The sequence below is a fragment of the Siphateles boraxobius genome, unplaced genomic scaffold, assembly GCF_051911475.1.
Source record: "Siphateles boraxobius isolate OS27281-9 unplaced genomic scaffold, OSU_SipBor_1 37, whole genome shotgun sequence".
In the NCBI taxonomy this organism is placed as follows: Eukaryota; Metazoa; Chordata; class Actinopteri; order Cypriniformes; family Leuciscidae; genus Siphateles; species Siphateles boraxobius.
Genome location: NW_027508997.1, coordinates 4,934,828 through 4,962,343, shown reverse-complemented (window position 1 = coordinate 4,962,343; position 27,516 = coordinate 4,934,828). Strand labels below are relative to the sequence as shown.

General features: G+C 38.0%; 2 protein-coding genes across 4 annotated transcripts; one reads left to right on the top strand and one right to left on the bottom strand.

Moving 5' to 3' along the window:
• Positions 1-91: 91 nt before the first annotated feature.
• LOC143703065 (uncharacterized) lies at positions 92-12,199 on the bottom strand. 2 transcript variants are annotated; one of them, XM_077197202.1, is made up of 18 exons: positions 11,940-12,199; positions 9,449-9,492; positions 8,368-8,446; positions 7,679-7,863; positions 7,516-7,599; positions 7,355-7,423; positions 6,994-7,182; positions 6,736-6,891; positions 5,461-5,545; positions 5,295-5,385; positions 5,030-5,171; positions 4,816-4,920; positions 4,575-4,665; positions 2,143-2,293; positions 1,982-2,056; positions 1,791-1,893; positions 1,489-1,595; positions 92-897 (listed from the first exon to the last, which is right to left on the bottom strand). In XM_077197202.1, the coding sequence occupies exons 1-18, from the start codon at positions 11,983-11,985 to the stop codon at positions 774-776; spliced, it is 1,926 nt and encodes a 641-aa protein (XP_077053317.1). In that variant the 5' UTR covers positions 11,986-12,199; the 3' UTR covers positions 92-773. The 2 variants fall into 2 exon arrangements, with proteins under 2 accessions (XP_077053317.1, XP_077053318.1); XM_077197203.1 differs by lacking the exon at positions 11,940-12,199 and adding an exon at positions 9,843-10,063.
• Positions 12,141-27,516, top strand: alms1 (ALMS1 centrosome and basal body associated protein). 2 transcript variants are annotated; one of them, XM_077197200.1, is made up of 19 exons: positions 12,141-12,287; positions 13,544-13,703; positions 14,200-14,317; positions 14,417-16,295; positions 17,407-17,566; positions 17,685-18,665; positions 18,763-18,881; positions 19,565-20,504; positions 20,609-20,728; positions 21,450-21,575; positions 22,766-23,661; positions 24,396-24,516; positions 24,643-24,858; positions 24,953-25,212; positions 26,019-26,178; positions 26,290-26,347; positions 26,525-26,581; positions 26,971-27,070; positions 27,201-27,516. In XM_077197200.1, exons 1-19 carry the CDS (start codon positions 12,252-12,254, stop codon positions 27,243-27,245), a joined length of 6,552 nt encoding a protein of 2,183 aa, XP_077053315.1. In that variant the 5' UTR covers positions 12,141-12,251; the 3' UTR covers positions 27,246-27,516. The 2 variants fall into 2 exon arrangements, with proteins under 2 accessions (XP_077053315.1, XP_077053316.1); XM_077197201.1 differs by lacking the exon at positions 26,525-26,581 and having other exon boundaries at positions 12,142-12,287.

Here is a 27,516-nt window from a genome sequence, read left to right as displayed (position 1 = left end):
GTTTGAAATGTGCAGTTACTAAAATGGAAAAGGAGCCAGAATATTAGGTTACAGACATTACGGATTAAATAAAGTTGAACAATAAAAAAAATTCAAGATTTTCCCATTTTCAGGGCACCTTTTATTGTATCAGAGAGTCATTTTCCACTGCTTTACAGGTACAATTACAATTTATTGCAAACTCTTCCTTATCAAGATACATATATTGTTTACACCAAACCCTTTCTATATCAGATGCGGCACAGGTGTTTTGATAGATTTGAATTCAACTTTTACAGAAGCATGTTAAAACCTGCAGGTTAGTAGCCCAAATAAAACCTCTCAGAGAGAAACAATACTTATGGTTTGAAACCCTCAGACTGGGTCATAAGGCAAATACTTTTCCCAATAGTAAAAAAAAAGAAGAAACATTTGCAGTGACCATTCATTACACTTTTGACAGCCTTAAAAATTATATAAAGCTTCATGCCACTATCTTGCAAAACATTAAAACCAATAACTGACTTAAAAGGGAATGTATTATTTTGTGGGACAGATTAAATTGATTAAAATCGCAGCCATCATACCTGTTTGTCCAAACTCAAACTCTCTTTAACTTGTATACAGACTGATAGTAAGACTTGAACTATTATTAAACAAAAATTATGAAATATTCAGATGAATGACCAAACACGAAAGCCCCACACTGTTTTTTGAATGTGAAATTTTTTACTGTATCCAACTAATTACACTGATTTTGAGATTCTTAAATCCCTCTGTCAGTGTGCTGTGAATCAGGGGTGTGATTTGGTGTTATGTCGCTCAATGCCCTTGTTTTCTGGAATATGCTTGTAAGTGCAGCGCTCATTCTTTAAGCAGCCAGTTGTCCTCCAAAAAAAACATTCATCAGGTTGTTTGCTGAAAAAAAAAATTATTTTTTTTAATCATTGGATTGTAGTACACCGCAAAACAGCATGCAATAACATTCATTGTATATGATTATATTTATTAAAATCATAAATGGATACTGCCTTATTGGGACATTACTTGTCCCTGTCCCTCCTGTACACCTAACCCTAACCACATTTAACCTACTGATAAGTAAAAGTGTCCTCTAAGGTTCAGGAAGGAAGCCATGGTTGTATATGGAGTATACTTTGAAAGGTTGTGTTTGGCTGTACGCATACGCTAGAAAAACACATCAAAATTAACTATTCTTTGGGCTTAACAATACGAGCTGCAAACGTCATGTCCAACTAACGGAACAACACCACATCAAATTTCAATTATAGGCCTTTTAAATACCCATTACAAGATGGGCTGTTTGCAAAGACACTATTTATTAAGCTGCATAATATCATTATAATATTACTCCATATCTATTTTGCTTAAATAAGTTCATACTGATCATGCCCCCATAAAACCTTAAGTAAAAGTGGCATTTCTAACCTCTAAATACAGTGATATTTAAGTTTTGTGCAACAATCTAAAATTAGCAAGTTTACTCACTCAATCTTCCCTGAGGACTCTGTAGATGCATCTCTGGACATTCCAAGACGCGTGTGAATCCTATCAGGATAGCGCACCACTAAAGTTGTCCCATCAATGGCATAACCCTGCAATACACAAGAAACATACATAAACCGTAATGTTTCCTTTATTGAAAAGACAAAATGTATTCCACCCCCACTGCAAATCTTCATTTGACCTCCAATATCACTAGACAAGGGTCAAACATATTATAAGCAGCTATATTATCACCAGCATGTTTAACATTCAAACGAACAAAGCAACAGAGCAAACATACTTACATGAAAGTCTTGTATGGCTTTCTCACAGTCCTCCTTCTTGGTGTAGTTAACAAACGCACAGTGTCTCATTTGTAACACTCTGACACTATGGACTTGTCCAACCCTGTTTCACAAAGATAAGCTCATTACATCAATACTGAATTAAGCATTTTACTAGTTTTACAGTTTTCAAAACCAATGAGGTAACTTACAAGCGGAATAGGCTATAAAGCTTAGCCTCTGTTATAGAAGGCACTAGATCTCCAACCCAGATAGGGAATAGCTCTCTGTTTAGGGATGAAAGACGCATCAGGATTCAGCTGATTTTAAGATGAAAGGTTGTCTCATGAAATCCTGTATGTGTGCATCTTACTGGGCATGATGACGAACTGGAGCAGCGACTGGCATACTGGGTCGAGGCTGATTCTGAGGAAGAGGTCTGAGTGGGAATTTAGCTGGAGGTTTTGGGTGACGCTCTACAGACACAAACTCATTTTCTGTGGGAACTCGGACAGGGACTAAACCTAAAAAGAATGAGAGTTATCAATGCAATCTCAATTACTATTTTTAATTGTTTTAACTGTCTTCCTCAGTATTTGCACATATATATTATATACACACACATACATGTATATATATATATATATATATATACAGGTCCTTCTCAAAAAATTAGCATATTGTGATAAAGTTCATTATTTTCCATAATGTAATGATAAAAATTAGACTTTCATATATTTTAGATTCATTGCACACCAACTGAAATATTTCAGGTCTTTTATTGTTTTAATACTGATGATTTTGGCATACAGCTCATGAAAACCCCAAATTCCTGTCTCAAAAAATTAGCATATCATGAAAAGGGTCTCTAAACGAGCTATTAACCTAATCATCTGAATCAACTAATTAACTCTAAACACCTGCAGTAGATTCCTGAGGCTTTTTAAAACTCACAGCCTGTTTCATTACTCAAAACCGCAATCATGGGTAAGACTGCCGACCTGACTGCTGTCCAGAAGACCATCATTGACACCCTCGAGCAAGAGGGTAAGACGCAGAAAGAAATTTCTGAACAAATAGGCTGTTCCCAGAGTGCTGTATCAAGGCACCTCAGTGGGAAGTCTGTGGGAAGGAAAAAGTGTGGCAAAAAACGCTGCACAACGAGAAGAGGTGACCGGACCCTGAGGAAGATTGTGGAGAAGGACCGATTCCAGACCTTGGGGGACCTGCGGAAGCAGTGGACTGAGTCTGGAATAGAAACATCCAGAGCCACCGTACACAGGCGTGTGCAGGAAATGGGCTACAGGTGCCGCATTCCCCAGGTCAAGCCACTTTTGAACCAGAAACAGCGGCAGAAGCGCCTGACCTGGGCTACAGAGAAGCAGCACTGGACTGTTGCTCAGTTTTGCATGTCATTCGGAAATCAAGGTGCCAGAGTCTGGAGGAAGACTGGGGAGAAGGAAATGCCAAAATGCCTGAAGTCCAGTGTCAAGTACCCACAGTCAGTGATGGTCTGGGGTGCCATGTCAGCTGCTGGTGTTGGTCCACTGTGTTTTATCAAGGGCAGGGCCAATGCAGCTAGCTATCAGGAGATTTTGGAGCACTTCATGCTTCCATCTGCTGAAAAGCTTTATGGAGATGAAGATTTCATTTTTCAGCACGACCTGGCACCTGCTCACAGTGCCAAAACCACTGGTAAATGGTTTACTGACCATGGTATTACTGTGCTCAATTGGCCTGCCAACTCTCCTGACCTAAACCCCATAGAGAATCTGTGGGATATTGTGAAGAGAAAGTTGAGAGACGCAAGACCCAACACTCTGGATGAGCTTAAGGCCGCTATCGAAGCATCCTGGGCCTCCATAACACCTCAGCAGTGCCACAGGCTGATTGCCTCCATGCATTGAAGCAGTCATTTCTGCAAAAGGATTCCCGACCAAGTATTGACTATTGAGTGCATAACTGAACATAATTATTTGAAGGTTGACTTTTTGTTGTTGTATTAAAAACACTTCTTTTATTGGTCGGATGAAATATGCTAATTTTTTTAGACTTTTCATGAATTTTGGGTTTTCATGAGCTGTATGCCAAAATCATCAGTATTAAAACAATAAAAGACCTGAAATATTTCAGTTGGTGTGCAATGAATCTAAAATATATGAAAGTTTAATTTTTATCATTACATTATGGAAAATAATGAACTTTATCACAATATGCTAATTTTTTGAGAATGACCTGTATATATATATGTGTGTATGTAAGTCAGTATCTTTCAGAGTACTCCCTCAAAAAAAAAGAAAAGAAATCGGAGTGAAGGAAATTTATCAGGGTCAGAAATAAACAGGGGTTTGAGGCACCAAAATGAACTTTAAATGCCCCCACCCAAATTCAAGATACAGGGGCAAAAAAAAGCTCTTTCGGTAATAATAAAATTACATTAATCTCAAACCATTATGAAATTATTGTGTAAATACATTTATGCCACATTTAAGCAGCATTAAACAGTCTGTAAGTGTAAACAAACATCACAGATTCAACTTTGCAATATAAACGCACGGCATTAGTTGAACAAATTTTATTAGTAACAAACTATAGTATTCTGATAAATGTAAATATTGGATGCAAAAATCAATTATACACTTATTAAAAGAGAATTATAAAAATAAATGCTCCAGGAAATCACATTTTACTTATTTGTTAATATGAAAATTACTTAATACTTCACAATATTTACCTATGGGGCAAATATATCCCCTGAATAGAAAAGTTAATTTCTGATTCTGATATGTAGATGCATTATCATACCTGATAGCCCAGAGAGGGCTTCTAAGGCTTTTTCTACAGTTCCATGAAGAATAAGGGCATTTGAACTCTGCTCTTTGGTGAATCCCATTTCCTGTTGAAGCAGCAAGCGTATATTGATGTGCTTATTCAGGTGATTTATAACAAACGGGCAACTTAAAACCAATATTCAGCTGCTGACAACCTTGAAGCAGTATCAACGCTAGAACAAAGTGTGGTCCATTATTTACTCATATCCACTCACCATAAGCTGCATGATCTGGACCCTCATCATCTCCTCAGCTGCATCCATACATGTACTGTCCAGTTTTAACACTTCATTATACGTAAGTCTGGCTTCATAATATCTCTGACAGAGGGGGAAATAAGATTGTGTGAAATAAACTAGCATCGGGGAATTTGCAGGTCAGTCTGTACTCTTAATGATGGATGACACTGGCAAAAAGCTGTGGTAATACCTTCAAACCAACAAGCGCTTTGCCTTTTCTGTAAAGCCCTTTAATCCATTTGGGGTTCATAGAAAGAGCAATATCAGCATCAGTTAAAGCTTTCTCATACTCCAGCATCTTTTCATAGCAGTAAGAACGATTTCCAAACAACCTGCAAAGACACACACAAACATTATAAATATAACCTCTTCAAAGACATGCTCAAGCTTGATTTATAACTAGTTTTTTATTCATAACTCATGTTTAAGTTGAAACAGTTGACATGGACTCGTACTTATACTCTTTAGGGTTGTGTTTTATAGCATCTGTAAAATATTTCACAGCCATCGCCAGGTTTCCTAAGGCGGCATACTGGTTACCTATAACTATAGAAAAGATGTTGGAAAATTAAGAGGTAATTTCATGACTAAAACCATTTTTTAAAGAAAAACCTCACACACCTGCCAGCTCCACACTTCTTGTAATAAAAGAATTTGCATTGACCGTCTCCTCTGACTTCTCCTCTTCCTTGTTGTTGTTATCAATCTACAGGAATAAAGAATTTAATGTTATGGAAATACTGTCAAGAATTGGCAGCTTCAGAAAGGCTGGCTCAAAAGGATCATGGTTATATAAAGATACTTTTGCAAGAATATGGTAAATAAGCCTCTTATGCTCACCAAGGCTTCATTAAACTGATTTTTTTTTTTAAATTACACACTGTTAAACAGTAACTTTTGAGAAGAAAGTGGCACTTCTACTGCTTTGAGTGTTGCTTGGGCATTCATACAGAAAACCTAATGCAGGTTTTCCTTCTGGAATATACATGTATTCTCATTGCCTTGTGCAGGCCTATCAACCAGTTTTTCTTTTATTTGTTTTTGATCTGATCACATGTATATTTAGAGAGATTATTAACCATCTTCTCTGTCAGGATTTGATCTACTGCCATTTCAATACATTCTTTAAACTACCCACTATTGTATAATGACAACTATTAACTTGTTCTCCTAATCTCCCATTTCAGTCAGTTTTATAACAAAGTACACCAAGAACACTGCATCATGCCCATTCCCGTCTTTTTGTCATCTTCCCACCAAAAAAATATAAATTTAACTCACAATCCTGTGTAAACAATTTGGCAGAGTTGATCAAAAAATACTGGATATAATGGATTACAGATCTCAGTTCGTTCAAAAATGGTTCAGTTTAAACTTAAAACTACTTTTATTTCCACTAAGCCATAAGAACTGTAGCCATTAAATATTCACCTGGTTGTCTCCAAAGCTCATTTGTATCTAGATCATTAAACATGATACAACACCGAATCAATAGGCAGTAAACCAGCTGATTTCTATTTTAGAAATCGCCCAATAGCTATATTTTCATTTAAAGTTGTGATTTTAACTAAAAAAAAAAATTGGAATATCGCATAAAACATCTGCCAATAAATCTGTGTTTTCATCCCATGTGTGCAAGAGAACAAAACAGTCACTTCCTGGGTAACTGGTGCAAAATATCTGTAATAAAAAAGGAAGTTGCAGAAATCGGGGAAGCTACTGTGGCTTTTTTTCCAACATCATAAATGACCTGCATCTCAGGCGCACAGATGGAACAAACCCAGGAGTTTCTTACTATAATACCAAAAACTTACCCTCAAACTATATATATATATATATATACATACACAAACAACTCAATTTTCCTACATGTTCTCTTATTTCATCCTTTCCAACCTGTTTTTGTGGTGTAATGGTGCCTTTCTGCTCTGATCCACGCTGTTTTCTTGAGTTTGCTTGAGCAGGTTTCTTGTCAGGTTTGGGTTTTTGTTCTAGTTTACGCTTGGCGATAGCAGCTGCGTTTGACACAAAGCAGCTATTCATGTCAAGCTCCTAAGACACACAAAGCACTTTCACTGAAGAGCTCAACTACAGTATACATCATATCATTTTGTCTTTTGTAAATGACAAGGGACATCAAGACATATTGCCCACCTCTGGTTCCATAGTTGGCTCTTCCTCTTCGTCATCTTCATCGTCATTACTGCTATCACTGCTCTCCACAGGTTTTGAGGTGTGTTGAGGACCAGAAGTCACAGATGAACAATTTTTGTTTTTAACTTTATTTTCATTTTCATCTTTATCTGCATGTTTAGTCTTTTCTGGTCCAGGGTCAACTTGTACCTTAGAACAAAGAAAGAAACACCAAGATAAAATTAAGTCTGTGGACTTTCGGTGAGACAGACTCAAAACGATGGAGGTATGAACGAGTGATCATAAACTGCAGCATCATTTTAATTAATACTTAAACCATACAACATAGCAGTCACACACAATAATATTTGTTTTCTCTTACCGGTTTATTTTTTTCTTTATCTGCATTTTCCTTCTCTAATTTTTCCAGCCGACGTCTCTCTTTCTGCCTCTGTTATATTTCAGACAAATTTAACTCAACAAAATATTCCTGCTAATGATAATCAGACAAAAATACTTTTTTTTCTTCATGTATGCCCTCACCATCTTTTTCTGTTTCTTCTTCTCTGCCTTTTTCTTAAGTTTTTCTTCTTCATCCACTAGCTCCTTTGCATTTCTTTCTGCTTCCTAAAAAGAAGTTAAATAATATGTGTTAAATGAAAAGTTAAATAAAGCAACGAGTGAACCACAGGTGTTAGACACAAACCTCAGCTGTTATGTGTTTAGATGGTTTTGGCAGGCTTCTATCAAGGAAGTTGTGAGAAAAGCCACAGTATCTGTTGTTTGTACGGACATCATACTTATCGTTATCGTCGTCATAATCATAATAATCCTCATCAGATGAATCTTCATATCCTGTAAATTGAGCTGCAAAGTGGTCCAGTTCTGGAACTTTAATACAAACAAAAATTTGCTTAAATGCCACACAAACCTAAAGTTCATTAAGTGGACATGAGTAGAAAAACACTATAGTTATGAAGATTATAATGTGACCCAGTTCATCTTTTACCTTAAAACAAAGAAAATTGATTTACAAGAACTTTAATGTTGGCATGAAATGGAAGTTAATATAAATAAGAGTAGTCAATAAGAGTAATTAGATAAGAGTGGTCAATTATGATTTCATGTAGACTTTAATACCACAGGGACATTTGTTTTTTGTATACAAAGAAAAGATATCATGCACTCTGTCAGTTTTGATATTTAAGTTTTTGATATTTCAATATGTATTGCTGAACAAAGTTCAAGTTGAATACTTGAGGTAGTTTTAAAGTATTTCAAATACAACAATAACCAAATTTGAATATCAGACCAGCCCTACTATATATATGTTTTAAATAAACGACCATGTATGACTATTAGGTCATGTTTGTGTAAAATAAAGACATTTCTTACCAAATCCATAACCAAAACTTAAAGCATCTAAGAAGCTGCGGTTTGACGGTCTATCGTTGATTAAATCGACCATAGCCTCCTAAAAAAAGGCAGCACAGAAAAATATAAATTACGGACTCAAACTCAGCACCCTAAAGTGATCAATTAAAGGGTTAGTTCACCCAAAAATGAAAATGATGTAATTAATGACTCACCCTCATGTCGCTCCAAGCCCGTAAGACATCCGTTCATCTTCAGAACACAGTTTAAGATATTTTAGATTTAGTCCGAGAGCTTTCTGTCCCTCCATTGAAAATGTATGAACGGTATACTGTCCTTGTCCAGAAAGGAAATAAAGACATTATCAAAGTAGTCCATGTGACATCAGTGGGTTAGTTAGAATGTTTTGAAGCAACGGAAATACATTTTGGTCCAAAAATAACCAAAACTATGACTTTATTCAGCATTGTATTGTCTTCCGGTTCTGTTGGGGATCGGCGTTCAGTGACGCTGCTGACGTAAGACGCTGCTGACGTGTGTCTGGTGCGCCCGAGCTTCGTTTACAGTCTGAGGGAGACGCACGCTGGAAACAAAACAATCTTCACAAACATGTCTAAGGATTTCCACACAGAGGAAGACTTGCATTTTTTTGCCCAGCCATATTTATTTGAACCCGAATACACGGACGCACCAGATACACGTCAGCAGCGTCTTACGTCATCAGCGTCACTGCGGACTCGTGAACGCGGATCCCCAACAGAACCGGAACACAATACAATGCTGAATAAAGTCGTAGTTTTGGTTATTTTTGGACTAAAATGTATTTCCGATGCTTCAAAACATTCTAACTAACCCACTGATGTCACATGGACTACTTTGACGATGTCTTTATTTCCTTTCTGGACAAGGACAGTATACCGTTCATACATTTTCAATGGAGGGACAGAAAGCTCTTGGACTAAATCTAAAATATCTTAAACTGTGTTCTGAAGATGAACGGAGGTCTTACGGGCTTGGAGCGACATGAGGGTGAGTCATTAATGACATAATTTTCATTTTTGGGTGAACTAACCCTTTAAGACACCGAAACGTAATCACTCACGTGAGTCCGCATGAGGCGCTCATCATCACGCATCCGGAAGTATTCTGAAATAATCATTAGAAAAACACATTTTAAAAGTTTGAACAGGACATACATTAACACAGATACACTAAATGTGCATTGTGTGGCTCAATCCGCAGTATGTGATCAAAACATGGCTTCTCTTTTGTATACTGTTAAAGTTTGAGATAGACAAAAACCAAAAATATACTATATATTAACAAGACAGCATACATACAAATGGAATTGGGCAACTCTTTCAGAGCCTCTGTACAATTTTCAGGGCTGTAATTGTTAAACGACACGTCCTCTCTATTGTTGTTAGAGCTACATGTGTTTGCATGAGCTGGCGAAGTTTTAGTAGACGTCATGAAAAGAGCCGAGCAATACTTACCCGGTCCTATGGTGTTCTTTCTTGACATGTTAGCAAATATATTTATATAGGTTAAGTAATTCTAAATTATAAAATATTTAAGTCACTACTAAATGGTTTTACATTCCTTCCAATCGTAATGTTTTCTCGAGATTCGTCTCCTCCACCTATGCACACACAAACAGTGCCCGCTTACACGCATGCGCACCTCCTTTCTAGACTTACACGCGCAACCATGCTGCACCACGTGGTGCGATTGGGAAGAGAGAAATAATTTTATAAGTTTGAAATAAAATAAGATAAATTTATAGCATACTTTGCAAATAATGAATTTGTTTACTAAATATAGTAGACTATTTTATTGTAAAGACCTTTTCTAATTTCTTTGTTTGTATATAGGTTGCATATCGATTTATTAAATTAATGGAAACAATTTAATTACACAATAAAATGCTAAATAAATAATTGAAGATGTACCAGCCTCTCCACTGTACAGAGATATAATGTCTATTTGGCTTGTGTTTTCTGTCAGTATTTGGAAACCTTTGAATTATATAGTCTTGTGGAGTGAGGTAATAATCATAAAATATATTTTATTGGGTGGACTGTGGGTGTCCCATTGGGGAGAGGCCTCTATTCAGTTAACTAGTGTGATTGCGTAGAGCTACGTCACACGTAGGCTCACTATTGGCCAACGCTGGTCATGTGTGTGATGCGTGTGACGTACAACAACACAAGCTTACGCTATTACACTGGTGAACTGACTCGAGGCCCACAGAGAAGGAAATTAATAGTTGAAATAAAGTCGTTATTTTTGTTTGTTTTTGCGCACAAAAATTATTCTCGTCGCTTGATAAACTTAAGATTGCGCCACTGTAGTCACTTGGGCTATTTGAACGATGTCTTTAATAACTTTTCGGGGCTGGCAAGTTTCAATCACTTAGAAGCCTATGGAAGAGTGATCCAGCTCTCAGATTTAACCAAAATATCTCAATTTGTGTTCAGAAGATGAACGAAGGTCTTACAGGTTTGTAACAACATGAAGGTGAGTAAATAATGACAGAATTTTCATTTTTGAGTGAACTAACCCTTTAACTGTATAAAAGTGAAAGCTGCTACTGGGATTGGTAGATGTTCTGCAGGTATATCAGCTTTGTTGTCTTGACCAATAAAGTCAAACCTTCAGTTTTGGCATCTGGAACTCCCTGACATGTTTTTTTTTTGAAAGAGAAGACAACAATAAGAGGTAATAACTTTCTACAACAATAATAAGTACAATATGATTTTATCTGCTGGTTTGTTGAGGGACCCCCAAGGGAAACAGAAGGATTTTTCACTAAATACACATTTGACACTTGAACCCTGCAAGAGCACTTTGGTGTTGTTAAGACTTGAACCTTTGAATCACAAATAGATTTAGTGCAACTAAAAAGGATATCTCTAAATCTGTCAAAAAAATGATTTCAAATTGGTGACCAAATGTTTTAAATCCTAAGTAGCCTAATACAAAAAGAAATGCTTTCCTGGCTTCAACTGTTTTGTATTTACATTATCTTTTCTTTATTTACTACCATATGTCCTCTCCAAAACTAAATTTGCCTGTGTACACTAACAACAATGGCGTTTGGTCAACAAAACATTTATTAGGTAAAATAATCAGCAAAATGTGATTTTGGTTATTTTATTATTTTAAACTATTTCCCAGTTTACTAGTTTGTACTCTAGACACTAACGTTACACTAATTACAGGACTTTAAACATCTTTAGTTCAAATTGTTTAGTTTGTTCGCTGGATTTAAAAAATTGGCCACTATAGGCCTATTTTTCTCAAATATATTTATGCAATTTTCTGAATCTGCAGCAGATCGTCAAGACAACTGCATCATGATGAAAACTGTTGTAAAGTACAGTTAATGCACATTTTGTATCGATAGTTCTCAATAAATTAATCTAAAGAACCAAAAAAAAAATCTAAATAATACTTAAACAGTTTTCTTGAAATAACGTTTACACCACTCATGCCTTGTATTTCAGTACTATGTCAAGATAGAGAGACAAAATAATCTGCAGCAATGGAAAGTGTAAATAAAGCTTAGCACTTTTTGTATTCTCACTTACCGCGCAAACCCGCGGGCTTTTCTTTTTGCCATAGCAACAGCGTCATTTCGCCTCGCTACTGGATCTCATGGTGTCTATTCAGCTAAACCGTGTGTGGCTATTGGGTTCTTGTGTTTAACATCATACTTCGAGATATCTAAATTCGCTTAAGAAGCTAGCAAGTTATTAGCCGATGACTACACAGGACATTGTGTTACTGGAACCGTTTTACATCCTGTTATACATTATAACCTGGTTTCACGGTCAATTCAAACTCCTGCAAGTGCGCATGCGCGGTAACGTCTGCGTCAGTGCGCCCGTCACAACCACAACATGGATTTAGAGGAGGATTCTGCAAACGTAAACAGTGTAAGAGTATGGAAATTGTTGTCAAGTAGTAAAACTAGAAATATGGTTACTTACGTGTTTTTTTTCTTTCTGGAATGTGCGAGCTTTCGATGTAATTTCTGCATAATAGATCTTAACTTGCTAATCGAGACAACCCTGTAGCTAGTAAGTAACACTGCATGGCAACAAGTGAGCTGTGCTCAAAGTTAGTGCTAATGACTGTCCAGTGATTTGCTGGCAGTCAACGTATGATTATTTATTTATGTAGTCAAAATTCAACTGAAGGCACAAGAACAGACTTGGATGAACGTGGAAAGCTTTGTAGTCATCGGCTAATACCTTGCTAGCTTCTTCAGGCTAAATAGTGGGCAGCAGACACAGCATCTCAAAACAAGAGTTTCTAGTAACTTAGTGTAAATCAATATAACCCACTCCACTTAACTGATAAGGAATAATAAATTATAAATTCTGCCACATGTAGTACTATAAATTAGAGTCTAATAATAATGGTGATGTAGAAATAAAATGAAAACATACATCAGATTAATGACGAAATTATTAATAGAAACTATCTGTTGCAGTCCATAAGAACATGAAATGTACCAAGCTAACAAAATATAACGATTAGCTGATAATAAATCAATGGAAAAGTTATAATAAAAGATACAAAGAAAAGAGTGAATATATGGATATAGAAATGTGAATCTAAAAAAATTCCCTTGAATTAAAAAAATACATCTCGAATACTTTGTATTTCTATCCCGCTGTAACCTCTAGATCCTTCTAAAACATTTCCATAATCCACTGCAATCAAGTATTGCCCTTACGTTTAGATTAAAGTAGTAAGATGTCGATCCAGGGTCCTCGGTGGTGCCTCTAACCAGTTCAACCCTGGGGTCAGTTGCTTGGGGCTTTTGCTAGTATTAATATTTCATTACAAAATGTATGAAATATTGATAGGGAAAAATTACTCGTAGTCTTGTTTAAAAAGTTTTATGAATCACCACAACATGATTTTGTTTCATTTAAAGGTTCAGAATAATACAAAGATAAAAATTCCAAAGACAAAAATAACAGAAACGCATAAACGTCCATCCTCATCCGTTACATTTAATGCAGATTCAGCCAGTCTTTAATATATAAAATTTCTGGGGAGTTTTCAGAAGAAGGTTTTTCAGAAGAAGATTTATTAGAAGACTTCATACTCAATTGTTCTCCAATATTTATTACAATACACGAATTCCTTTTAATTGATAGGTATGCTTTTACCTTTACAGATCCCTGCAGAGGCTCCCTGCCAGCAGCATGGACAAAATGTGCATGGTTCAGAGACTGACAGACCATACACAGATCCTGACAATCATGGAAGACCATTTAGTAACACTCAGGACTTAAGCGTGCAGCCACTGATAGACAGATCTGAGACTTTACAACTAGGTACAGAGAGCAGGTGTTTTATACAGTGGGCTTCAGAGATCTGAGATTTAATATAATTTAAACCTGGGATTTTTGGATTTTGACATTTTCAAATAGTGTGATCTCTGCTCTAAATAAAATAAGCAAAGATGGTCAGATGTTCTTTCCATCAAGTTCAAGATGCTCTTTGCATCATATCAAATTATACTGGAGAACATGATCATCAGGGTTTCACACAAACTTGTATAGTCAAGCAGCTTGAGTGATTAAAGCAAAGGGCAATTAACTAAATAACTAAGACATTCTTGTAACGTTTTCAGATAATCTTTTCACTCAGATGCTGACAAATTTGTTATGATTTTTTTTTTATTGAATAAAAAAAAACATTTTTCAGGCGTTTGAACCCCACTGTACATTACTTTGTGCCTTAGCGCAAGTTACCAACATACATATTTATTTTAAATGTACATAATGACATGTATAATCATTTCATCAAATGATTTTCTTTTCCCCCCAGAGTTTCAGGATAGCCAGATGTCACCTGCACTTACCCTGCTTCCCTGCCTGGACAAATCTCACCTTCTTTCTGACTCCGCGTTTTTTCAGCATACAGATGCAGAATTTGTCCCTCTTCGGTACTGTTTGTTTAGTTATGTTCATGGTTTGGGCTTTTCTTTCTTTCTTTACCTTTGTGTATTTTTTAGATAATATTTTTATTGTATTTATGTACACAGGGGATTTCCGGACCTCTCAGTTGTCTCTGACAGATGTCCCAGGATTTCACATGTAGTTGCAACTGATGCTTCCCACCTCCAACATACTATTTCTGACCAGGCTACGCTTTCCCACCATCCTTTGGAGGTACCAGCATCCATGTCAGAGGGTGAAAAAAGCTGCTGTTCACTTTCCCAGCACAGCTTGTCACCTGGAGACCATTTCAAAGGACTTGAGGATCAAGGGAGTGTTTCATATGTTGCTGCGGACAAAATCAGCAGATATATGGAAGGAGAGGAGCAGACCACTGCTCAGCAGCTTTGTGAGGAAATGTCTTCTCGGCTCCTATTAGAGTACAGAGAAGAGGATGTTGTTGTGGCTGTTAGCAGCAGTAGTGCTGTTTCCTCTGCTTCAAATACCCAAAACACAGACAAAAGCCAGTTGGATCCTTCCATGAACCTTCAAACAGGCCGAGAGCAGCCACAGGGAGGTTCACTGTCATCGCCATCTTCATTTCAGAAGGCTGCAGGTGCAGTTGTTGGCTCAGATGTGTCAAATATTACTTTTCGTGAGTCACAGATGCACCCATACCAAGCAACTGACCATCTCCATGATCACCTTCTGTCTGCAGGAAAAACAGGCTCAATCTCTGCACCAGCAAGTGTGCATCATAGTGGGAACAAAAGTGGACTATGTGACACACCAGGCGATGAAGGTGTGATGCATGTACCAGGTCTGCAGAGAGCGCTTTGGAGCTCCGGTCATCTAACAGCAACAGATGGATCATTTTTGAGCTCGCAGCCTGTGTCTCAGTCCACACCTGCAGTACTTCTCATGAGACCCCCTCCAGCATTGACCAAACTCTCACTCATACACTCCAAACAAGAGGCTGTTGCCTTTGTGACTGCATCAGCCCAAAACAGTCACTCCAAAACTGGCTTATTAACATCATTGGACCTAAGTGATCAACATTCTTCTCCTATCTACTCTGAAACAACAGCTACAGCCTTTGGTGGACCTTCAGAGACTGCACAAATGATGTCACGTGTCCATCCTGTCTCAAATGAACAAGACTCTCCTCTGGTTTTAAATCCAGCGGCCTCTGATACACTTCACTCTGACACTCAGCCCTTTTACTCTGGTACTCTTGGGAGAGTACAGTCTCTTCCCAGTCTGAGCTACATACAAAAAGTAGATGCCTGGAAAGCCAATCAAAGTTCTAGCAGGTCGTTTTATGATAATTTGGACCTGCAGGGGTTTGAGGGTGTGTTTCCCAAGAAAAAAGCACAGGAAACAGTGTCTGAGGCACTTAAGTACATGCTTTCTCGAGACACGCGTCAGGCACTTTGTGCTAATGTTAGTTCCCAGGTGACTCAGCCACTGTCCTCCTCTCATTCTGGAAGCGGCTCACCCCGTAGGGTGGATGTAGTTGGGGCGGGTGCATGTAGAGGACAAGCATCTGAGTCACCTGTCAATCGCTCACATTCTCACTCCTCCCTGAGCTCTGTGGTGACCTCTATTCAGAGAGACACTGGCACACACAGTCAGCAAGTTCCTGCGGCGCAATCTGATGACATTGTTCCAGCCACCAGATCATTGGACAGTCGGCCATCCTTACTTTTAGGTGGAAGTTCAGCTCCTCGCATGGACAAAAGCTCCAGCAAGATGTCTCCTCTCATCAGTCTTGGTCGCTTCAGTGATATATCATCAAGCCTCAACATGAGCACCACTCTTTCCAGCTCTCAAGGCAGTTGCCATGGCGAGCAGAGTATGCGGGCGTCAGTGGGTGCTGCTTCTTCTGTAGTGAGTCTTGAGGTAGATAATTATGCACCCTACTGGACCTCCAGACCTGGGTCTCCTCCTCACGCTAAGGAGCTCAACATTGAAGACAGAATCCCTGTAAGTTCACATAGTGCTGTAAAATAACTAGTAGGATGTACTTAAAGGAAATTTAAAATCTTTTTTTATTCTATCTTCTAAATGCATCTTGATCTTATTAAGAACAATTTATACATGCATTACAATACGGAGGAAATTATCTGTTGCTACTTCTGTTATGTTGTGGCTTAAAGTCTGCATAAAATCAAAATTTATCTTATTTTTTAATGTGGATTTCTGTTCTTATAAAGCATGGTTCGTCTGTGCACATTATTCAAAAGAAAATATGTATAATTGTCTTGATAATCTGGTCATTAAAATGCTTTACTTCTTAAACACTTACATTTTTATTGCTTAGGCTTTTCATCACATGGGCTGTTGGTTAATGTCAACTAATTACCAAATAGTTATTCAGATATTGTTTTAGGCTGCTGTTGTTGGTAACAGCATTTCTAAAATCTTGCCTGTAGTCAAGTCAATGCAATTAAATTAAAGTTGAGTTGTCCACCATTTACTGCAAACGGACATTCAGGTCTCTAATCTGTATGGAATGCTCTACTTTCCATGATCACATAGATAAAATCAAATGCTATTGATTATGGAAGTAAAATGTTGAGTTTAAATATGGCATATTTAGTTTTCAGTAATGCTCAAGTAGGAGGAACATTGAGGGCAGCTGTTCTCAATCTTTTTAACACTTGAGGCCCCCATTGTCAAAGGCGATATTCAACAGGCCCCTAAGATAAATATGAAGTAATATATTTATTTGTCCTCAAAGAGGAAATTCTTTTCCACAGTGGTACAATGCATGCATAAAAAATGCTTAGAGCTTGGCATAACTAAAAATTATATTAATTATAAAAATTGACATGATGACTTAAGAAATATATCTTTCTTTACATATCTTTAAAATGAGCCTTCCTCATATATCCAGGTTTCCCTTTCTTTTCTTTTTTTAAGGAGGTGAATTAAAATAAGAAATAACTTGATTTTTAGCTATTTTATTTTAATCCTTGTTTTGTCTAATTTCAAATAATTTTAAGTAATCTTTAGGCCCTCCTTTTTGTCATTAGTTTATCTACCCTTATAGACAACCTTTTAAAGTTATGATTCTGTCTTTATATTTCTATAGTTGTACCTCCTAAATTTGGGCATCGACCAATCACCTTCAACAATCCTAAATCCATTTACACAACGAGGACCAATCAGAGAGCCTGAATTCTCTCCTACTGACTTATGTACCATCAAAGGCTCCATAGGAACACCAACTAAAAGCACACAGCCATCTGAAGGTGAGCCAAAGACATCTGACATCTTGTTCACTGTGAAAGTTTGATATTGTCTATATTTGCATTCTGTTGCTGGACATATTTGGTTATAAAGCTGTATGTTTGTTTTCTATGTGTAAAGTTGACAGTCTTCAGAAGGAGACATTCTCCAGTTCTAGCCAGCTGTCAGCTGACTCCAGTGCTTCTGTCACAAACCGCTTATCAGTGCATGAGCAAAGCAAGCCAGCCAGTGACAAAAGTGTAAAGATGATATTCACCCAGGCAGATACTCAATCACTTATTTCAACATCACATCCTTCATCAAGCCTGCAACAATCTGATATTCTACAAAGTGAAGGAAGCTTTGGCCTCCCAATCCAGCTCAGCCCAGAATCTGTGCCGCCTCCAGATCCCAGAGAAATGGTAAAAGAGGGTGATGACTCTTTTGTGGGCTCTGCCACACTGCATGAAATCAGGCGTTTGCTGGGCCGTGCTGAAAGCCTTGTTTCTGGTCGATCCTCTCTGTCTTCCTCGCCTGCTTCAGACCGTCTCTCAGAGAGTGACGCATCCCTTGTTTCACTAGAACGAAACTCTAAAGGTTATCACGATGACACATCTCTGTCAGCTGGTGGGAACCTTTCTCTGCTGCTAACTCGCTCTTCATCAGATTCGGCTTTAAAAGGAAGCTTGTCGTCCTCCCAGGGGCCACAACAGACAGACCACACAACTATAGATCCTGCTGCTCTCTCTTTGAGCAGAGAGGAAAGTTTGAAGTCACGTGACCTCTGTGTGACCCCAAGGCGGGCTGAGCCTGAGGGCTGCAGTGCTGCTGACCCAGACAAGGCAAAGCCACCTACAGCCACATCTGTCATGCAGATAAATGTCCCTTCGATACCAGGGAACCTTCAGCAGAACCAGGACAGGAACAAGACTGACAATGCTGGGATTGGCTCCTCCGAGAATAGTTCGTCTCATGTCTCAGCTGAGGTTGGAAGTTTGAGCGACAGTTGCAGCGAGAGTTCAATGGCTGCCAGAGTTGCCAAGCTCCTGCAGAGTGAGTCACCTGTTTCTATGGTTACAAGCCGGCCAAGCACCGCTGACCCAGAAGATGCCCGTGCCCGAGGTAAACAATGTGTTTTATAGTATATGTTTTGTCACTACCAGTGGTGCTTTTCTTAAGTTGTCACTGGTTTGACATTGTGAAAATGTCTGTTTTCTAGAATGGATCCTGATGAAGGTCTCTGGCCGCCGATGTGAAAGTTTAGAACTAAATGCAGAGGACAGGGAGAGAATTGAAGACATCAAAAAAGAGCTTCTACTAAACACCAAATACACCAAGGTAACATCCATACGCCAACACAGTACACAGAAAGGTCTGCCGATTTTATTTCTGGGAATGTCAGCATTGCTTGACTTGCTGTTGTAGTCAGGTCTGGCAGATAAATAAAATAACTAAGTAAATAAAAAAGATTGTGGTTATTTAATTGTTTATGCTCAGTTTCTCTATTTTCTGCACCATAAACTACTTCAAGTTTACCTTTAAAAACACTAATGATTTAATAATACCGTTAAATGTAATCTTTAGCAAATCTCAAAATATACATTTTTCATACTGGACATTATAATGTTTGTGATGCCTAAATTCACTAAATTCGTATTTAAAACGATTGTAGTTTTTTAATTTGTTTGGACAAAATAAGTTAATTTATTTATTTATTTAATATTGGCCACTTGTCATAATTCATATTATGGCTGATAATAATTCATTACTGATAATTATCGTCATCAGCCAGAAGTTTTTAATTTGATTCTGAAATAATAAGAGTTTATTTTCTGGTGCGGCAGACTGCATTGTGAACAGTCCTGATAGAGAGTGTTTAAGGTAAAGCTGTTGTTTTGCTCTCACGCTTGCAGTGTTTCTTCTGACTCTCCCACTCAACACTATCTTGTTCCCACAGTCCTCCTCAACCCTGGGTCTCATAATAACACATCATTGTTTCGGTCTTTTGCTTTGTTTCTCAGTGGAGCTCCGATTCTGAGGGCAGTGCTCAGTCGAGCGTTGGTCCTGGATATCAGCTGACGAAGGACTTTATTGGACTGCGTAACATGGAGAATCATATCTCAGATCAGCTGCAGAAAGACACAGACACAGTTCCAATTTATACACCTTTACAACAAGATCCAGGGGCCAAAGTTCACCAGAGAGAAGAGCTTACCTCTCAGCCTTTTACTTCTATTACTATAGCAACCAATCGCTGTACTCCATCTCCACAGTCACTTCCAAATTGCCCTATCACAGGTACTGCACAATTGGATAGTGTTGTTCTCGAGCATGATATGTTAGAGCGAGAGATCCACCACAGAGGAGCAGATGCCAAATTGGGAACACAACTGAGACATCAGCCTGTCATTAATTCTTATATATCTGATAGCAAAAAAGAGACAGACAGAGAAGGACAACATAGAGAAGAGAAGGAAAGAGAAGAAATGACTGATGACAAAGAGAATGCTGTTACGAATGATTCCAAGAGTGTTCAAAAAATGCCTCAAATGGATTATCCTGTCACGGGCAATAACCAGCTATTATCCAGTGCTGCGTTGGTCTCAAACTTTGGCTATAAGTCCCACCTCTCTCACATGCACGTGACTTTATCACCCAAACCCAAGCATCCATCCAGTCCTGTGAAATACCACTCAAGCAGACTATCCAGTCAAAACACCAGTAAAAATGGCCCACTTCAAAGACATTCACTTATGGTGTCAAGCATGACTGATGAACATCTGCAGTCCATCCCCCGAATCTCAACATCAAATCATGCCAATTCCTATGAACACAGAGAGCCGGTTCAAGGCCAGAAGGCAGGATCAGTCAGTGTACACTTACAGGCCATATATCCACAAAACTTTGTTCCCTCTCAGAGGCTGGCTGGGACATCCAGAACTCTCTCTGTCCAAGCGGCAAGTAAGACAGCATTGATATAAGCTTTTCAGTGCCATTTGAATATTCGAACTCATTTTGGTAAATTAATCAGTTGATTTGTTTTTCCCTATGTACACTTCCTGTAGCTGTCCCTGCACTTTTGCCATACAAACCTCATGGCAGCTCCGAGCTGTTCTATGTCCCGCAGGCAGATCCAGAGCTTTCTCCTGGTCGCTCTGATACAACTGTAGAAAGCTCTCACGCAGGTATATCACAGAGAACTGTACTCTGATTTTTAATAGTTTTAGTTAACAATTACAAAACTGGTTACATATGTCGGGTTTCTCCTGTCATTTAGTCTGCATAAACCCTGCCCCTTTCTTACAATCGACTGCAAGTTTGCATTCAGATCTGCCTCCATCCAATCAACAACCAATGGATAGAACCAAGTCCACGACTCCCCGGCCTACAAATTTTTTCACTCTGATGTATGTCCCAATACGGAAGGAAAGATCTGTCACTATTTTTGTTTAAAACATGTTCTAGTTCAGATCTATCTATAAATAATGTAATTGTAAGGGAGAATGTAGAATGTTTTTTTTATTTATTTCAACTATATTTTCAAATAGTTTTTTTAATTAAGATACAACATTATTTCATGGACCACTACAGTTTATTATAAATATCCAAGCAACAGAGGCTATTATGTTTTTTCAATACATTTTACTATATATAACCTGCGATTGTGTATATTGGTTGTTACTTGCTCCTCTATTGGCCCCTCCTCCCGAATCTTGCAGATGGTTCATGCTCTCATCCAGTCCTGCATTATTCATGGTCTTTGTCCATGAGAAAGGCAATCCAGGAACACAAGCCTCATTTGATCCTCATGCCAAACCCTTCAGGGGCCCTCTGCTTCAGTGCTTTTTGAATATCTGTCTGATCCAGCTCTCTCCTGCTCTTTCCTTCCTCTCGCTCCCTTTGCAGGTTCTGATGATGCTGTCCCTCCACACTTTCATATAGACGTTTTAGGCTCTAGAGAAACAGAAGACAACATAATAACACCAAAACACAAGGAAGGCATCTACAGTAAGAGGGCCAATATGAAAAGAGGTAAGATGCACATCAGTGTTTCAATTAGCTGTACGATATTTGAATTTAAAAGAATAATTCACTCAAAGAATTTAAATTGTCATCGTTTACTCACCCTAATATGACATTCTTGTAATAGAAGATATTTTAGATAATAATCTTTTTCCCCTTATAAAATGAACGCATATAGTAGCTTTGAAGCTCAGAAAAGCACAAGAAAAGTGGTCTATCCAACTCTAGCACAATATATCATGTCTTCTAAAGCCATACTAGCAGAATTTATTAGTATGAACTACATTTATAGTTGTTTTTTTGCTCTTTTGTCAAATATGACAACCTCTGGAAATGCTTTAAAATGTTTAAGGGACCATTAACACACAGCAAGTTTTGCGGTTAAAACGGAACAGAAATAGACGCAAGCTCTTGAGACGTGTTTTTAAAAAAAGTTTAACTTCTTTCAACTTGAACGCAGTGTTTATAGAGCAGTGTCATGCGCAATACACTGCAATCCAGTACAATGGTCGAACGTGTCTGTCTACCTTGTGTTTTTCATAGAACAAAAATCGAAAAGTAGCGCAGTGGAATGCGGTCCATCTGTGTAAATAGACCTTTATTTATGTTCCATGGAAGTCAAGTCACCTTTATTTATATAGCGCTTTTTACAATACATATTTTCAAAGCAGCTTTACAGTGATAACAGAAAAATAATGCAACAAGGTTTGTTTCTGCTGTACAGCATCTAGAAGAAAAGTGTCATTGTCCAGCTAAAGTAAATTCAGTGATGGTTCATTTCTGTTGTAAAAAGTTATTAATTTAGATTTATCTATACAGCCACTCTGGAGAAAACAGTGATGTCATCGTCCAGCTCAGTTTAGTTCTCTTATAATGGTGTCAATGCAGGCAGATCAATAATATTGTTGAATATTAAGTGTCCCCAACTAAGCAAGCCAAAAGACAAAGGTGACAAAGGCGGCAGTGGCAAGGAACCAAAACTCCATCAGGTGACAGAATGGAGAAAAAACCTTAGGAGAAACCCAGACAAAAGTCATATGGATTTAAAATGAAATGGTGAATAAATGATGACAGAATTTTTTATGTTTGGGGTGAAATATTCCTTTAATTAAAAAAAAAAAGTTCTTGCTGTGGACTGATGCTATTACATATAAGATATATAAATATACATTAAGCATCTTTGTCTCTCTCACTGTCAGTTTCAAGTGTGTCTGGAAATGGTCTTCCAGAATCAGTAGCCACTTTTGCTGACCAAAATGACAGGACTACTTCTGGAGCTTCTTACGTCTGTAAGAAGAACATAGAAACTGTTAGTATAAATGAGCAGTATAAAGATGAGGAAGACAATTTTGTCCCTCTTGACATGGAGGCAGACTACAGTACAGATGATGTGCATCTTCACAGCAGCTCGATGCAGGAGCCTAAATTGCCACTAGAACCTCTCCATTTACCTTCTCAACCAATTAGAAAGCCCTACAGGGGGAACAAGAAAAGGCAGGATAGAACACCTCACGATACTAAAGTGGAGATTAGCAGTTCTCTGGATCAGCTGTGGCGTCGCTTCAGTGAAAAATGGAGCATGGATGAGACCAGACTCACCAAGGAGGGAGAGTTGTCTCTGCTTGATAGATTGGAGCGTCTGTCTCGTCTCATTCACAACACCACTCCAACTGAGCAAACTATACTACAACCAGACGGCAGGAATGGAGGCTATGACAGGAGAAGGGATCGAGAGGATGAGACCACAGAGGGAGGAGAGCAGAGAGAAAGAGTCCAGTTGAAAGCAGCTCCATTACAAGCATGGCCTGAGCATGAAGAGAGTCAAGAGAGAGCGCATCGCTGTGCTGCCGAGAGAGATGAGTCTGCAGGTGTGTCCATGGAGACGAGCAGTAGTAGCCTGTCCACCGTTGACACAGAGCGCCTGCTGCGAGCTTTTGGACCTCACCGGGTCACCAATAAAGGACTGAAAACCAGTGACAGCTTGCTTAGACTTTACAACTCCATCAATATGCAGAAGACAGGCCGAAGGAAACCCAGTACTAAACATGCTGCTGTCTCTGTTGCTACAAATGATGTGAGCACGGATGACTCCACAGTAAGCCTATGCTTGATTGGATTTTTCTTACAGACTGTTCATTTTCTTTTTTGTTCAAAGATAATCAGCAAATTGAAAAGAAAGATGCTATTAGGTATTTTATATTGTTATATATTGTTAAAAACATCTCAGTATTTTTCAGCCTTTTGATCATATTAAATATTAATTAACATTTTTCTATACTGTTAGCTTTTAAAAAAATCGCTTAAAAGGCTTATTTTGTTCAAATAAACAATCATCTCCACAAACACATTGTAGCTCAGTGTAATGTAAGAAGTAAAAATCTGAGTAAAAAACAGAAGTAAAAATGATTAATATCACAATACATAGTAGTAAACTATGAAGAGACTGATGCCACGCAGTGACTTAATTGTTGAGAAGTGATGCGAATAATTGTTGAATAAGTGTTTTGAATCAGTTCATTCAAGTGGTCAGTTTTAACTGATTTACAGAAATATAAATTTTCATCATTTTCACTACATTTCCATCTTAGCACTCTCACAAGAGACTGGGAGAGGTTGTTAAACTATAACGACCTTGTGGCTGGGTAAGCAGAATGGCTAAATAAAAATGCATTAAAAATGCTAAACTTTTATACTACCAGCAAATTAAGCACAAATGTGTAACGTGTGTACAATATATTGGAAAACTAGTGTAAAATACAGTAGGAACATTGACTCTTCATTCAAACATTCTTTCCTTATTATTTAGCTAGTATTTTGTTGTCCTTCCAGGTCTCGGCTGACTCTTTGTCATCTTCAAGCATGTTTTCCCATCATTCTCAAAGAGGTGTCTCCCACAGCCTCAACTCCAAAAGGTCAAAGGTCAAACTGCTCAGCAAAGGTGTACAGGCAGGTCAGTCTCACAACAACGATCCACTTTTTAAACAAAGCAATCTGTGTAAATTAGACAGAGACTAAAAAATATGTGCAGACAAAGAGTAACAAAATATATTTTGTGGGATATTGATATTTTTTGCAGGTGATTTGGAATTTGTGAAAAACGCCACGCGCAGACACACTAGGGACGTAGGAACCATCTTTCCCTCCCCAGGTGCTTTCAAAAATGTCCATTCACCAAACACGTTTGGCAGTGGCGTTCCCATCCCCACTGCTTCAACAGCTAAACCCACCCAAAGCCTGACAGCTCTGAAGAGAAACACCGGCAACAAGAGTGTCCGGACCTCTTACACAAACGGTGCATATTGCATGTTCACAGATAAGGCATTTTTCATCAACTGATCTGTTTTCTCCTTTTGCCTTACTGTTTTATATATCCCAATCTCTTAAAGGTGTGTCATGGTTTGTCTCAGCTGATGAGCTGAAGTGTGATGGTCGCAAGGAAAACCAGCCACAGAGTGAATCAGCACCTTGCCTAACCCAAGCCTGGTTTGAGCCTTACAGTAAAATCCGACCCTGGAGAGAACCGACCAGAGAACCTCTGAGAGAGAGACAGAACCAACAAGAGCATGAGAGGCCAAAAGAGTCTAAAACAGCTACCGAGACTGATATCAGCGACAAACCCTCAGCTCTTGTTCGCCTATCACTACAGGTGTAACAAGCAACTGATTTGTTTACCCACCAAAGTGTAGTTTTAAGCCTTGTTCACACCAAGGACAATAAAGTTTTAATAATAATTTTAAGTCTTTGAGAATAGCAGTCCACAACACAACTATAACAATAACAGCACAGAGGAACGGTATTCTTGCAATTACTTTTAGAACCATTTTTTTCAGCTGATGAACGATAAAAAAACAAATTGACAGTCAATCAGAATCCACACGAATTTAATGAGCTTGAGCATTTAAAGCAGTACACGACATAACTAATTATATATAATAAGCCGAACATTATTGTGCGCTGGTGTGGACACTAATATAGTTATCATTTTCTTCCATATTTTGCAACACTGAAGTAAGCTGTTTTCTGTGAATGTGTAAGATTACCCACATTAGCCGCTAGATGCAAATAACTAGAAGAATAACAAGTGCTTTAAACAGTAAAACAATTTGTGCTAAAAACCAGTGTGTTTATGATTATTATAATAAAATTAAATGATAAATACCAGTTTACAATATCAATCAGCATAATAAACTGTTTTTGTATAGACATTTTCATATCTGGAAGCGACTCGCATACATATGATAACACTCGCTTGTACATTAAAAATAAGGTGGATAGGTGTCATATAGTTATCATTCTTTGTGTAAACTGGCCTTTACTCTGATTTAAAGCTTGGTCCTTATTTGGAGCTAGTGTTTATTTTGGAACCTGGCTGTGTGGTTTTAGAGAGTACATGGATGTTCATTGTTAAATTAAGCATAACATGAAACATTTGCATTGATGGTTTTCCTACAGGAAGCTCTGGCACTCCATCGGCCGGAGTTTGTGTCTCGTTCACGGGAGCGAATGAAGCGTCTGGGGTTGCTGGTTAAGGAGAGGAGTTTACAGGCAGTCTTCAGCAGAGAGAGAGAAGAGCTCTTCAACTGCCCCGGACCATCACGTCCACTCAGACCAGGTGACTGTATACCCTAATATTATGTAGATATTACTTTGGTAAGATTACCAAGATTTTACAAGCTTAGTACAGCTTGCATCAAGATGTAAGCTAAAACATGCCTCTCACCAGCGCCAGTACCCTGTAAACCAGTCGTTCCAAGAAGAGAGATGGTCCAACGATCCAAAGAGTAAGTATACATTACTCACCTTGACTATTTTCAAACCATCTGGATAGTTTATGCGGTGGTAACAGACAGAGCACATATTACCTAAACATGCAAATATGGGTCATTTAACTGATTTAAACAGGATTCCATGACTTTGTTTTATTTGCAAGTTGTCTTGTGCCTTCTACATGCTTTCAGTTGGGTAGAGAGGAAATCACACAGTCAGAGAATAGACAGGACAGACAGATTCATGAGGTAATAAGAGTGTGTGTGTATGTACCTAATTAACCATGATTTGTACCCAGGCCAACTTACTTTTAGGGACGTTCCTATTTGTAAAAAACAGTATAAAATTAGAGTTTTTTATAAAATGGAAAAAATGCAGTAAGTTTTCGGTTAGGGTGTAGGTTATGTTACCATATTTATAAATGGCTGTATATAAAAACAATTGAAGTCTATGAATGTCCCCTATTGTGTGTGGGTGGGTGGGGGAATACCTGATGTGATTCAACTTCAAGTTAGGCCCAGTCAGAGGCATGTGTACCCCACCTGCAGTCTAGTTCAACATTTTATGTGGATTTTATTGACTTTGACATTCAGGTAATTATGCATTTTAATTGTCAAATAAATGTGTATTCCTTCAGAAAATACGCTCAACTTCCTGAGGTCCAGAAGAGAAAGGAGGAGGAGAGGAGACGGATGGAATACCGCTCCTACCGCCTCAACGCTCAACTCTTTAACAAGGTATACCGGCTGTTCTGGGCAAGCAGTTATACACAATAGCCCAGTTTTTAAATCAATATTTCAAGAATTTCAGAAATACACATGACTGGTTTGATTAACAATTCAAATGCATTGCATCTTTCTTCTGCAGAAAGTCACCAATCGTGTGTTGGGAAAGAGACCACCCTGGCAGTGAGGTCAACTAAAATATACTCAATTTCAAAAGCCTTACTGTTCCTGTCACTGTTTTTTTTATTCTATATGATGTGTTTTTTTATTATGGTTGTGTGCATTCTGATTTTAGGTGTAAGATTTTATTTAAAATAGTTGTAAATGTGTATTATTTATGGCGTTGCAGTGATCGATTGTTTGATTATGACTATATTATTATAGCAAAAATCATTTTTTATTATATTTATCGTTTTAGTCATATTTTTAATGAAGAAAATAAACAGCTATTTGTAAGA